The sequence below is a fragment of the Gadus macrocephalus genome, chromosome 1 (assembly GCF_031168955.1).
Source record: "Gadus macrocephalus chromosome 1, ASM3116895v1".
NCBI lineage: Eukaryota > Metazoa > Chordata > Actinopteri > Gadiformes > Gadidae > Gadus > Gadus macrocephalus.
Window position 1 is genome coordinate 12834289 of NC_082382.1, and position 12227 is coordinate 12846515.

At 50.5% G+C, this 12227-nt stretch overlaps 1 protein-coding gene across 8 annotated transcripts in view; it reads right to left on the minus strand.

Annotated features, from left to right (window-relative positions):
• The window catches only part of tmcc1a (transmembrane and coiled-coil domain family 1a), a 40496-nt gene that overhangs the window by 19418 nt on the left and 8851 nt on the right, over positions 1–12227 (minus strand). For 3 of the 8 annotated variants that reach the window (XM_060045901.1, XM_060045886.1, XM_060045893.1), the window contains 2 exons: positions 11573–11634; positions 10021–10340 (listed from right to left, as the gene is read on the minus strand). In XM_060045901.1, coding sequence (XP_059901884.1) covers positions 10021–10340; positions 11573–11579 — 327 coding nt within the window. In that variant the 5' untranslated portion in view covers positions 11580–11634. Of the gene's footprint in view, positions 1–5705; positions 6633–10020; positions 10418–10493; positions 10835–11572; positions 11635–12227 lie in introns of those variants that run through there. The other 5 variants (XM_060045909.1, XM_060045917.1, XM_060045925.1 and 2 more) reach the window with 3 other exon arrangements.

The following is a 12227-nucleotide window of genomic DNA, read 5'->3' on the forward strand; positions in this document are numbered from 1 at the left end:
CAGCTGCGGGTCAAAAATAAATGTATTTGGGGGTGACCCATAGTGACTTACGGCTGACACGCACACATGATCTAAGACCTCAAGCCGCAACCCACACACACAAGAACGCACGCACCCACACACATCTACACAAACATGCACACATGCAAAAACACACTATTTATCTTTCTCCAACAAGGAAAAAGGTCATTACAAAATGCAATGCAGGGAAATAAATCCCTCCCCTCTTTTATATATAGTGACTATAGTGACTTTTAGCCCTGGCATAACTTGGGGCCAAGGTTAGCCTGGTAAAAAGTGCCCATTCTCGGGATGTCTTTGAGTGCTGAACTTGACATGCGGCGTTTGGGAGGCTAGTCTATTTATAGTGCCCACATAGAGACCCACAGAGAGTAGCGGCAGGATCCTTTGCTCCTGCGGACCCAGTTAGACAGAAACCTTCAACCGACCCAGGGCGGATAACCTCTCTCTCAGTTTTTTGTCCCATTCATCCCTTCCTCCCTCTTGTCCTTCCTTCCTCCTTGCTTCCTTCCCTTGGTCCGCAAAATGTTCAGCGCTGCCCCACGTCATCTGACTGCTCTTCCTCTCACACCCGCACATGGACCCTTTTCCGAACTGAAGACCCATTATTCAGACGCCTCTGATGTGCACCATCTAGGGCCCGGTCACTTTACCCCCCTCTCTTTCTTTCTTTGTTTCTTTCGATTATTCGTTCTACATATTGCCGAAACCTAAAGCGATGGTCAAACTAATTGATTGGAACAGCACACGTTACCTCTCTCATACGACCTCAGTGTGTTTGAATGCGGATCCAAGACTGAGGCGAGTCAGGGCGTTGGCCTAGATGTGTGATTACTTCCCCATAAATATTCAGCAGCCTCATTAAACCTTCTGGGACGGCGCTTCAAAGGGAAAATAAACACTAGTGGGCGAGAGCCCACAGGCCCAAACACACACACACACACACACAAGCGTGCTCATCGGAAAACGTTCAGTCTGATACTGCAGACAATAGTTTGTACAATGCAGCAACATATTCATGTTGATTAGTGTGTATGTTATTGCATCTCTTTGAACATCAAATAAGGATTTTTATATCAATGTATTGATTTATCTGACACGGTTGCCTTAATTGAGCCATTGCATTTAGACTGACTGAGTAATCTTAGTATTATCCCTCTCACCAAATTACAGTATACATACACGTGCTTACACACAAACACAGGCACAATCTCACACACACACACACACACACGTACACACACCAACGTGTCCAATAACAGGAAACAGGAAGCTGTGGTGTCTCATCTTTACTTACAGTTCAATGAGACAGCCACCCTCACAGGACTTCCGGAGAGTGATGACATTCACCAAAGTCTTGCAGAGTTGGTCCAATTATTCTGAAACCAGATGCCTTGGAGGCTAATGCCAACACTGAAACCAACATCTAACGGCCCATTCAGAAATGACGGGGGGCTGCAAAGCCATAAGCCTGCGTGGTAATAACCCTTTCTCTGCAAGCTGGTCGAGGGAACATCGATACCTGCAGCAAACCGACAAAGGACCCCCACAGGGTGCTGCGCTGCGCTACGGCATTGTGCTGCAGCAAAATGTTCAACTGTATTGACTCTGTTGCAGCATTTCACAATGCATCGGCCCAGTGTTAACAATGCACGGTTGTTCTTGACACGCGAGGACACTGCATCAAAGCCTGCCCTGTCCACGTCACCTCGGACCAGTCCTCCTCTGGTTCTCTGACCTCCTCAGAGAGCACTGTTCTCTGCTCCGAGGGCTCCTCCTGGTGCCGTCAGAGGCATCGGCGAGGGACGAGTGACATCAGAACACCTGTGAGTGCTGACGGCCGGGCGGCAGAATGACCCCGTTTGAACATCCCTCTGTTGCCATGGAGATGGGCAGTGTGAGCAGCACCGCTGCCTGAGCGCTGGACACAGAAATGGGGAGGAGGAGGAGGAGGAGGAGGAGGAGGGAAGAGACAGCTGAAAGATGCTGAAGACATCACCTCCGAAACTGAAAAGAAGAGGGGGGCAGGGGGGGGTTGAGGCTGGACAGACTCCAAGTGAAGTCCAACACCAGATGGTGGCGGGGGTCCAGGGAACAAACGTCCACTTTGATTACAGATCACGGTGATGTGGACTGCTCCTTGGTGTTTCACTACCGCCTTTTACTCTCAATATCTCATGTACCCTCTATTCAATTCAAATGTAAAGCTCTTGAGGGACTGAATAGAGGTTTCAGATCATAAAATCAGACACAGCGAATATGCTGAGGAAATTCCTCACCTCTGCCCCGGCACACACACACACACACACACACACACACACACACACACACACACACACACACACACACACACACACACACACACACACACACACACACACACACACACACACACACACACACACACACACTTCATTACTGAAAAGACTTGAACCCCAAAATAAACATCAGGGTTGAAACCAAAGCTTAACTTAGTTAAACATTATTGCTGCTGTTTGTCCTGCCGATCAATACGACTTACTTACACACACAGATACATAGAGAGAGAGAGAGAGAGAGAGAGAGAGAGAGAGAGAGAGAGAGAGAGAGAGAGAGAGAGAGAGAGAGAGAGAGAGAGAGAGAGAGAGAGAGAGAGAGAGAGAGAGAGAACAAAAGGCTACTATACAAGTATATCGAACGCTGCGTGCTAAGACAAGGAAACATCTTTCCCTGTCTTTCTGTGTCACTCAATGTATCTCTGTGGCTCAAAGCTGTGTGCTCTGCTCTCTGTGCACACAGCGGTCACACAGAGAGGGCCCATAAGCAGTCAAAGGAATGCCCCTCGGTGGAAAAGACACCAGCACAAAACAATATTTGCACTCAAGAATAAAGAGGATCAGGCTTATTCCACAGACGGAATGAAGAACGGTGATTTGTTTGCATGATACAGACAGTTCCTTTCCCTTCCGTCCCCCCTCCCTCCCTCTCTTTCTCTAATTCTCCAGAGTCTTTCCCTTTCATCGGCTGGAAGTCTATCAAAACCAAGACCACTTGACTGTGGTTCTTCTGCAGCTCTGCATGCCGATTCCTCTGGGCTCTCCCAAGGCAGCGGGGCTCCGAGAGGGGAGGACAATAGAAGGCATACGCAGCCATGGAAAACATGCACGCTCCGGCTGAATGGGCACCACCACCACCAGGGGAGCCTCCAAGTATCTATCTGCGAGGAGCGGGGAGATGACAGCACAGCGCAGCGCTTCTCATCCGCACTGGAAATGGGACAGCTAGCGCAGAGGACGGCAGGCGCCGCAAAACTGGGGCGAGGGGGGGTTTGACAATGCAAAAAAAGACGGTCAGCCCGAGGGAGGTTTTCACTACAAAAGAGTACACAGGGCGGGTGGAGGTGGTGGAGGTGGTGGAGGTGCTGCCGGTGTTGAGCGTGACATTAATGGGCTGTTTAAAAACATCAAGGATGGTGCTAGCCTGCAGGGACCAGGTGATGCTCGTTTCTTTGCTGCCACTGTCTGCCCACGCCCCCCACCCCCCCCCCCCCGCTCTGCATCAGAACAGATTGGACCTAGATGAAGAACACCCCCTCCGGCCCCGGAGGATACAAAGCATCCATTTCATTGTAAAAATAAGTAGAAAAGGAAAAAAAAAAAAAATCGTCTTATCTAGTCTCGTCTAGCCAACGTTTTCAGGCTGGCCTGTATTGATTCACCGAAACACGCGAAACACCCTCTCCATGCCCACAGAGAGGGAGGGAGAGCCCCGCCGGTCGGGGGGCGCCTGGAGCTCACCTCGTTTCCAGGGGTTCACGCCTCACCGAGGAACCCCTGGAACGGGAGAACTCAGAATGCGCGTTATCTGCGAGCGCGAGGCCAGGACTTGCAAGAATGCCTCGCAGGGGCCGATATCCATTAGAATGAAGTAAATGGAGTTGCGGTGAACTGCGTAACCCTTCAACGCATGACCCTCTCTCCTGAGCCTTTGGGGGAGAGACGTTGGGGAGTTCTCCTGGTGGTTCAGATACATCTCCCCTCCAGCCCATCTGTCCCCCAGCCCCTCTCTCTCATCTCCACCTTCGACCCCCTTACCAACGTTACACATTCTCTTGCTTTTTGGGGTATGCTGGGATGGCTGCAGGGCTGGGAGGGCGGGGCAGGGGGGGAGGGGGGGGGGGGGGGGGGGGGGGGGGGGGGGGGGTCCCTGGAGAGAGGATTTACGGAGAAAAGACAAAATCGGATATACACAAATACAGGCACACACAAAAGCATAAGGGAGTGCACCCGGAGAATGTAGCTTGAAGGGGCTTAGCCTCTGCTTCATCTCAACTCAAAAGCCCATCCGTCTGCAGCTCCCTGCTCTGTCTCTCCTCCTCCTTGTTGTGGTTCCAGCGCCCCACACAGGCCTGCTGCCAGCCTCAGCTCCTTTAACACGCCTGTACCTTGTAGCTCTGCTCCCTGCCTCTGTCTGACGTACTCATGTCGCTTCCTATACAGGGTATGAACCCTGTGAACCCGGGTGGAGTGGAAAACCACACCGGAAACGTTTGCTGTGGGTGGGTGTGTGTGTGTGTGTGTGTGTGCGTGTGTGTGTGTGTATGTTGCTGCAAACAAACAGGTTGACAAATATAACCTCATTGTGCTTTGTGCATCCACAGTGTTGAGTGTTGAGGAGGAGGAAGCGGTTGATCAATTAATCAGCAGCTGATTGTAATTACTCCCACAGGGTGAGCGCCAGCTGCATGACACCGGCTCGTTAACAGAGAGCCAAAGATCCCCCACGATCCCCTCCTGCCTCCACGCAGTCACACGGTCGGCGGTGACGCTGCTTGGAGTGGGGACGGAGGGGTACGGCCAGCTGCACGTCAACGCCTATCGGACGATGTTGTCGTTGTTTGTTGTTTGAGCCAAGGCGTCTGTCAATCCAAAAGGCCGTAGTCCTTTGGAAGCCTCAGAGCGCATCCCGCGGTGGGAAGTGATGATCTCACAAAATGCTTAACACACTTTAACACCAGAGTACATGGGTCTTTACAGTAGACAGTGCAGATACCTGATTACAGCATGCCTGTAACAGCAGTAGAAGAGGTTACTGGTTAACCACGAGAAAAAGATAGAGCGAGAGAGAAAGAGCAAAGACCGATCGAGAGCTCAGAAACGGTTCGCAGGGTAAGAATAGGGCAAAAAAAAAAGGAAACACAAAGCCTGCATGCCAGGCAGGGCTAATGTGCAAGACCACAGGTTCACACCAACTCTGTGTCACACCTCCACCCAAGCCAAGTTTAGCCAAGTTATACGACTTTACGAAAGCTCTGACGTCCTGGACAACAGGTGTACACACACAGCCGAACAGAATGCATGTCCAGAACGCACACACGCGCCTGCACACACACGCACACACTCCTACAAACATACATAGACAGACAGACGGACACACACACACACACACACACACACCTGACAAAACAACCCAATACCACCAGCACAGCACATGTTTGCAGGGGAGATTGAACGAGAGAGAGGGAGAGCAAGAGAGAAAGAGCGACGAGACACCGAGAGGAGAATGTTTGAATAGACTTCAACATCATTTGTAGGTTTAGAATATGAGATTTCAAAAATAGTACCATCAGTCGTAGTGAAAAGCGATCAAACAAAGGAACGACAAAGAGATGAAATTGAGTAGTGTGTGTTGTTCTCCACACTTACCTTAGAGTACTGCCGACGGAGAGAGAAGCGCTGCACCATGATGGTACACACGCACACACACACACATACACACGCTCACACACAAACAAACACACACGCCAAACGATCGACTCCTTTGCACCGCTACCTCTTAACAACACAACACCTCACATATCACACATTCATGCAGGCACACACACACACACACACACAGAAACAATCCAACGGCTTATGGGCACACAAAAGAGACACACAAGCTTGTGTTCCCTCCAAACATTCATGCACACACACGCACACACACATTTCTTCTCGCTTTCCTGATGTCGTACGTCTAGTCCATGCTGCCTCGTCGAATACTCACACAGTGTGTGGGTAGGAAGAGGCGAGAGACAGAGAGAGCAGGGGGAGAGAGATAGAGCGAGCGTGCGCAAGACAGAGCGAGAGAGAGCGAGAGAGAGAGAGGGGAAAAGAGGGGGAGAGAGAGAGGCGCCGGCAAATATTAAAAGAGCTCAGCTGTGCTCTCCGTTCGGTAATATTCAGCAGGATCTCCAAGGATTCCTCTGTCTCCTCTTTCTGCTTTTCACAACGCGATCTCTCCATCGCTCAGACACACATACATGCAGAAGATGTGAAAAACACATGCGCAAGCTTGCAGCCCATCTAAAATCACACACACACACACACACACACACACACACACACACACACACACACACACACACACACACACACACACACACACACACACACACACACACACACACACACAATCACACATGCTTCACACCATCCCACCTATAGACACACACAAACGCACAGCCTTTTCAAGTCCGACACACACATACACACACGCACACACACACACACACACACACACACACCAGCCCTGCTTCCCTATCGATGGGCTGAGGAATGGGACATAGGGGAGGAGGAGCTGAGGGGAGGGGAGGAGAGAGGGGAAGGAGGAGGGTTGAACCGGTCCACTGTCTGTGTCTCGGGACCCAGAGAGCTTGGGAGAGGCAGAGAAGAGGAGAAGAGACAAGGAACATAGAATAGAGGAACAGCAGGGGGGAGAAAGGTGTGGCCAATAGAAAGGCAGACAGAACGACAGAAACAAAGACGGAAAAAATAAAGATGGGGAGTTTGAAAAAAGGAGTGGTTGTTGGAGAAATTGAGGAGCAATTATTTGTGTAATTTGCCATCCGTCAGCTATTAGTGAGGGACATGTGGTGCGCAAATATCAGCCAATCTAGAATTGATACCGCTCCCATTTCTGACGGGAATACATCCTGTTAGTTGATCACAGCTGGGTGAAACGCAACACTAGGGTGGGGGTAAGCAGAGAGGGGGTCATTTTGGTTGGGCTGTTTGCAAATTTTGCTCTCTTCCGCTCCTTGCTGCATTCTCTTTACAACTCTTGACTCTCACCTACAGCGCCTTTAAGCTTGAAGAGCTGAGGTTAACACGTGGCTCAATCAAGTTCCTTGATATCATCTGCTATCACACACACACACACACACACACACACACACACACACACACACACACACACACACACACACACACACACACACACAGACAGACAGACAGACAGACAGACAGACAGACAGACAGACAGACAGAACAGACAGACAGACAGACAGACAGACAGACAGACAGACAGACAGACAGACAGACAGACAGACAGACAGTCAGACAGACAGACAGACAGACAGACAGACAGACAGACAGACAGACAGACAGACAGACAGACAGACAGACAGACAGACAGACAGACAGACAGACAGACACACACACACACACACACACACACATACACACTCAAACACACCCCTGACCTCCATTATCGGTAGGATGCTACAGACATCCAAGGTCGTCTATGCTGTTACCATGGAAACTGTCTTAGGGCGTTTGCTCCATACTGCTTGCAGCACATTTCGCACTGCATGAGAAGTAGGATTTTCGTCAGTAAGCAGCACTGTAAATTGCCGTGGAAGTGCAAGTAATTGCAATGTTCGCAGGAATTTTAAGGCAGCACACAAATCTACCAGGATCTGCCAGGAATTGATGTGCAGTTTCAATTTCCGGCATTTTCACAAAGTTCCCCCAGACCCAAGGTCTAGGGGAGGCTTTCACATGTAAATGAAATGCTGTGAGCTAGGCAATTGCAAATCAGGATAATTGACTCACCACTGGAGGGAACACCTTTTTCTAGGTACTACCAAATAGATCCGGCTGAGTATAATTATAGACTCATAAATTGTAACTTTAATAGATTTTTCTTATCTAAGTTAGTATGCTATGATGAATAACCTTGGATGCCTCTAGCAAGGTTAAGAATTGTATCAAAGATACACAAAAAATTATAATTTATTTAAACGATATATTTAAACTAATTATTTTACTTTTAATAGTCAGCTACATATTTTACATTCATGGGGGGACAGGCTAGTTGATCTCACCTATCCATAACCTCTTTTACCGTTTGTTTCTCTTTCTTTCTTCTCTTTCTTTTTTGGTCAAATTCCTTTCTACTCTTTGGTTCACATGTATGGGGGGGAAGGGCTAGGTATAAGATAAGAGATAAGATGGATCTTTTTGGGGAGAGGAGGGGGCAGTGTGGATTAGCGGTGGGCTGTGTCTGTTTCCCTGGACTGGCCTACAGGATTTAGAACTGAAAATCCACCTCTTTAGGCCCAATCCCATTTCTACCCCTTTCTACCCCTTACCCCTTCCCCCTTCCCCCTTCAAAACAAGGGGGAGGGGGAAGGGGAAGGGAATTCAGGATAGTAAATTTAGGACAAAAAAAATACTAAAATGGGATTGGGCCTTAATCTTGCCTATGAGGAATTTAGTACATTTTTTGTCCTAAATGTACTATCCTATATTCCTATCGTATTATTCAGTTTGGGGACTTCCGTCTTGCAGGTGGAAAAGAAAACGGATGAATGCTGATCTATAAATACATGAATGAGAGTCATTGAGGTCATTTGATCCGTCGCCCACAGTCATTAAATGACCTCAATGACCTCATTCATAGGCTAAGAACAGGCATGTGATGCATGCCAAAGCATTGGGAGGCAGATTAACGTACACTCCATGGCCCAGAGTTTGACAGTCCCGGGCTTTGGCCCGAAAGAGGAGAACGATGCCAAGATGTCAGGCCGTCCACCAAGATCCGTCTCACAGGTAAGGTCATTCAAAAACAACCCATAATGTGTGATTACAAGACACAGACCATATTACAATTCATATAGTTGAAATATAAGGTGTCAATCATGTGGAAATAGGTAACCACTTCGAGGATCCAGGGGGAGACAGTTTTCATTAACATCCCGTCAGCCTGTCAATCGCGTCTATGCAATTTCAGCCTTCCACAAGCATTATCTCATAGTGCAAACCCAACCTCTGCACGACCAAACGTTGACCCGTGTCAGTCGGTGAGATGATCTCATAGCGACCTCTGCTGGTCAAATAATTAATAACAACACAAATGGTTGCAGTGTGGTGGCCATGTGGGCCTGTAGCCAAGGCGATTAATTGTTGACTCAGTTCCTCCCTCCCTGAAGTTGCTATCAAGATGGTCTAATTTGAATGTGTTAATTAAATACATGCTTGAAAATCCGGTAAATTGGAATTGTGCTAAAGAAATTATAGAAACCAACCATGGAAGTGTAAACATCTGATTAGTGTGTGTGTGGGTGTGTGTGGGTGTGTGTTTGTCTATGTTCATGACTTAATGTCATTATTGATTACAACATCACTCTCTCTATGATTGTGTCCAATGGGCTCTGTAATACCAGCTTCCGTGAGCATGATTAAACATCTTTGTGTGTGTTTGTGTCTTGCCTATTTCATTATCTTTGTGTGTGCATGTTTGTGTGTGTCTCTGCGTATGTGTGTGTCTGTGTGTGTGTGTGTGTGTGTGTTTGTGTGTGTGTGTGTGTGGGGGGGGGGGGGGGGGATGTAAGCCTGGATTAGAACTGTTGTTGCTCACAGGGCATTAGCGGAAAACAGCTCATCTCACATTACCTTAAAAACATTCAAACACACGGCACCTCTTGTCACTCACATAAAAACACGGCCTAACACGCTCGTCAGAATCACAGACTGCCCCCGACACTGCACTAAGACCTAGCGTGGGAGTCACAACCGAGAAACCCCCGGGAACCCAACAACAGCACCGCAACGAAGCGACACACCAATGATGAGGGATCGGACGCGGGTCCGGCGAGGTGGGTGTAAAGGAAGCCCTAAACCCCCCCGTCGCGTCCCCCCCGTCCCCCCCGTCCCCCTCCCCGACCCCCCTGTGGTGAGAACACGATCGGTCACTCACCCTGTCCGTCTCGTCGGAGGAGTGGCATCCCGGCGACGACAGCAGCACGACATCTCCGGGCGACAGCGGCGGGCCGTAGCCCGAGCCGGGGCTGACGGCCGCCGGGTGGTGGTCGCTGTGGGAGGAGGCGGAGCGCGGGCGCGCGGCGTGGTGCTGCGGGTCGTGGGTGTGGCGCCGGTGGAAGGCCTGCGGGCTGCCCCTCCGCGGCGGCTCGCGCTCCCCGCTGGCGGAGCCCGAGCTGGAGCCCTTGCTGCGGCGGCTCTGCAGGCTGGTGCCGCGCCTCATCCTGGGCCCCGGCGGAGCTGCGGAGCCCTGGCCAGCTGCGGGGGGGGGGGGCGGCGGGGGGAACCACACACAGCCGGTCAGAGTCGGGCCGGCCCCGGGGCGAGGGCGGGGGCGAGGGCGGGGGTGGGGGGGCCATGGGCGCCGTCTCGGGAGCGGGAGGAGGGCCGACGGCCGGCGACAGCGCCGAAGAGGAGGACGAGGCGGAGGAAGAGGCGGAAGAGGAGGAGGAGGAGGAGGAGGAGGAAGAGGGGAAGGTGGAGCGTTGGGCGGAGGAGAGTCGCTTGCGCTGCTGCTGGAACAGCTGCTTGAGTCCCTGTCCCAGCAGCCCCACGCCGCCCCGCGCGTTCTGGCCCAGCCTGCCCAGGGGGGTGTGTGACGGGGAGGGGGGCGTGGCCTTCCTCGGCCGCTCGGCCGCTCGGCCCCCCACAGGGGCCCCCCCGGCTGGCTCTGAGCCAGGCTCTGGTTCACTCGGGCTACTGCCCCCGCGAGGCATCACCCACCGTCCCTGGCACCGCTACCCCGGGGGGGGGGGGGGCTCTACTCAGATAGTACTCTACCGTCCCTCAGAAGGCTGCAGCAGTGGGAACGGGCGAGGGGAAGGAGTAGGATGCAGTGGAGGACAGTTGAAAGAGCAGGCTGGAAGGAAGGACGGGTCAGAGATGGTCTATCATGCGCCAAAGAGTCAGGAACAAGAAGCCATGCTGGTCTAACACAGAGGATGAGACGGGGGATAATGAATGAATGCAATAAGAGCGCCGCACAACATGGTATATAGAGTGACCCAAAATAACAGGACGTATCTCTGCAAGTGGGCAGCAATAGAAACTTCCCCTTTCCAGCTTGGTAAAAGCATTTAATGAAGGCAGCCCCTCCAGCTGAGAGAATATCAGTTCCTCAGTGGCCATTATGACAGTGAGAAGATAAAAATGACTAATGAATGACATCACTAAACATTAGTGATGTATGCGGGGAGTTTCAAGTTAAGTGGTATGGAAAACTACAGGCCGTAGGAAAAGCAGCCAGTAAACGATGAAAGTGCTTTCTACATGAAATCACAAAAGTTTTTATGTCTGCATTTAAGTGTGTGATTTTCAGCCTGATGGGAGGGTTGTAGAATTTAAAATGCTTATAGAAAGTTTATAAACGTCTTTATATTCCTATTTCTGAAACTGGATTGGCCTATCCATAGAATTATCGTAAGTGAGAAGGAAAGTGAAACTCAGGAACAGAGAGACAGATAATGAGATAATTAAGCGGAAACACCCACCTACCATCAGCCCAACTGTCCTCCCACAGGTCCTGATCACTCCGCCAGACTACCTGAGAGAGCTTTATAGGTCAGTAATACGTGAGGGGGGGAAAGAAAGAGACATAATGTCACCAGAAGTGCAAAGGACTCTTTGATCTCCTGTTCAGTGGATTCACGGTTCGACTCTCTCTCTAGCTCACAATCGATGATCATTATCCCCATGACTGAGTGCAACAGTAACACAAACGTGACATGCCTGATTGTCCCTTATGCTCCAAATTAGCTTTGATTTCATATACCGAACGTAAAGGGCCCTCTTGTCCTATTCATAACATAACCTGACATAACAAGCCCTATGTCGAAACCAGAGACGTATCTTGTGGATGAGCCCTGATTTGATGAGACAGAGAGGGCAGACAGGGAGGCAGACTGTCTGTTTCCCCGGAGTGATGCGGCTGCTCTCATTTACGGAAACAACATAAGCACGTGGGGACCTCAGCCCCAGGGAGGGGTGTGTGGTACACGAGCGCACTGCACCGCTTCAGTAGCACAGCCACGTTCTCAGCCTCCTGAACAATCCCATCTTTGAAGGCACCCGTAAACTACCACTACTTGAATAACACACGCCGTGGCTAACACAATGCAACGTTGGAATAAGTGAATACAAACAAAC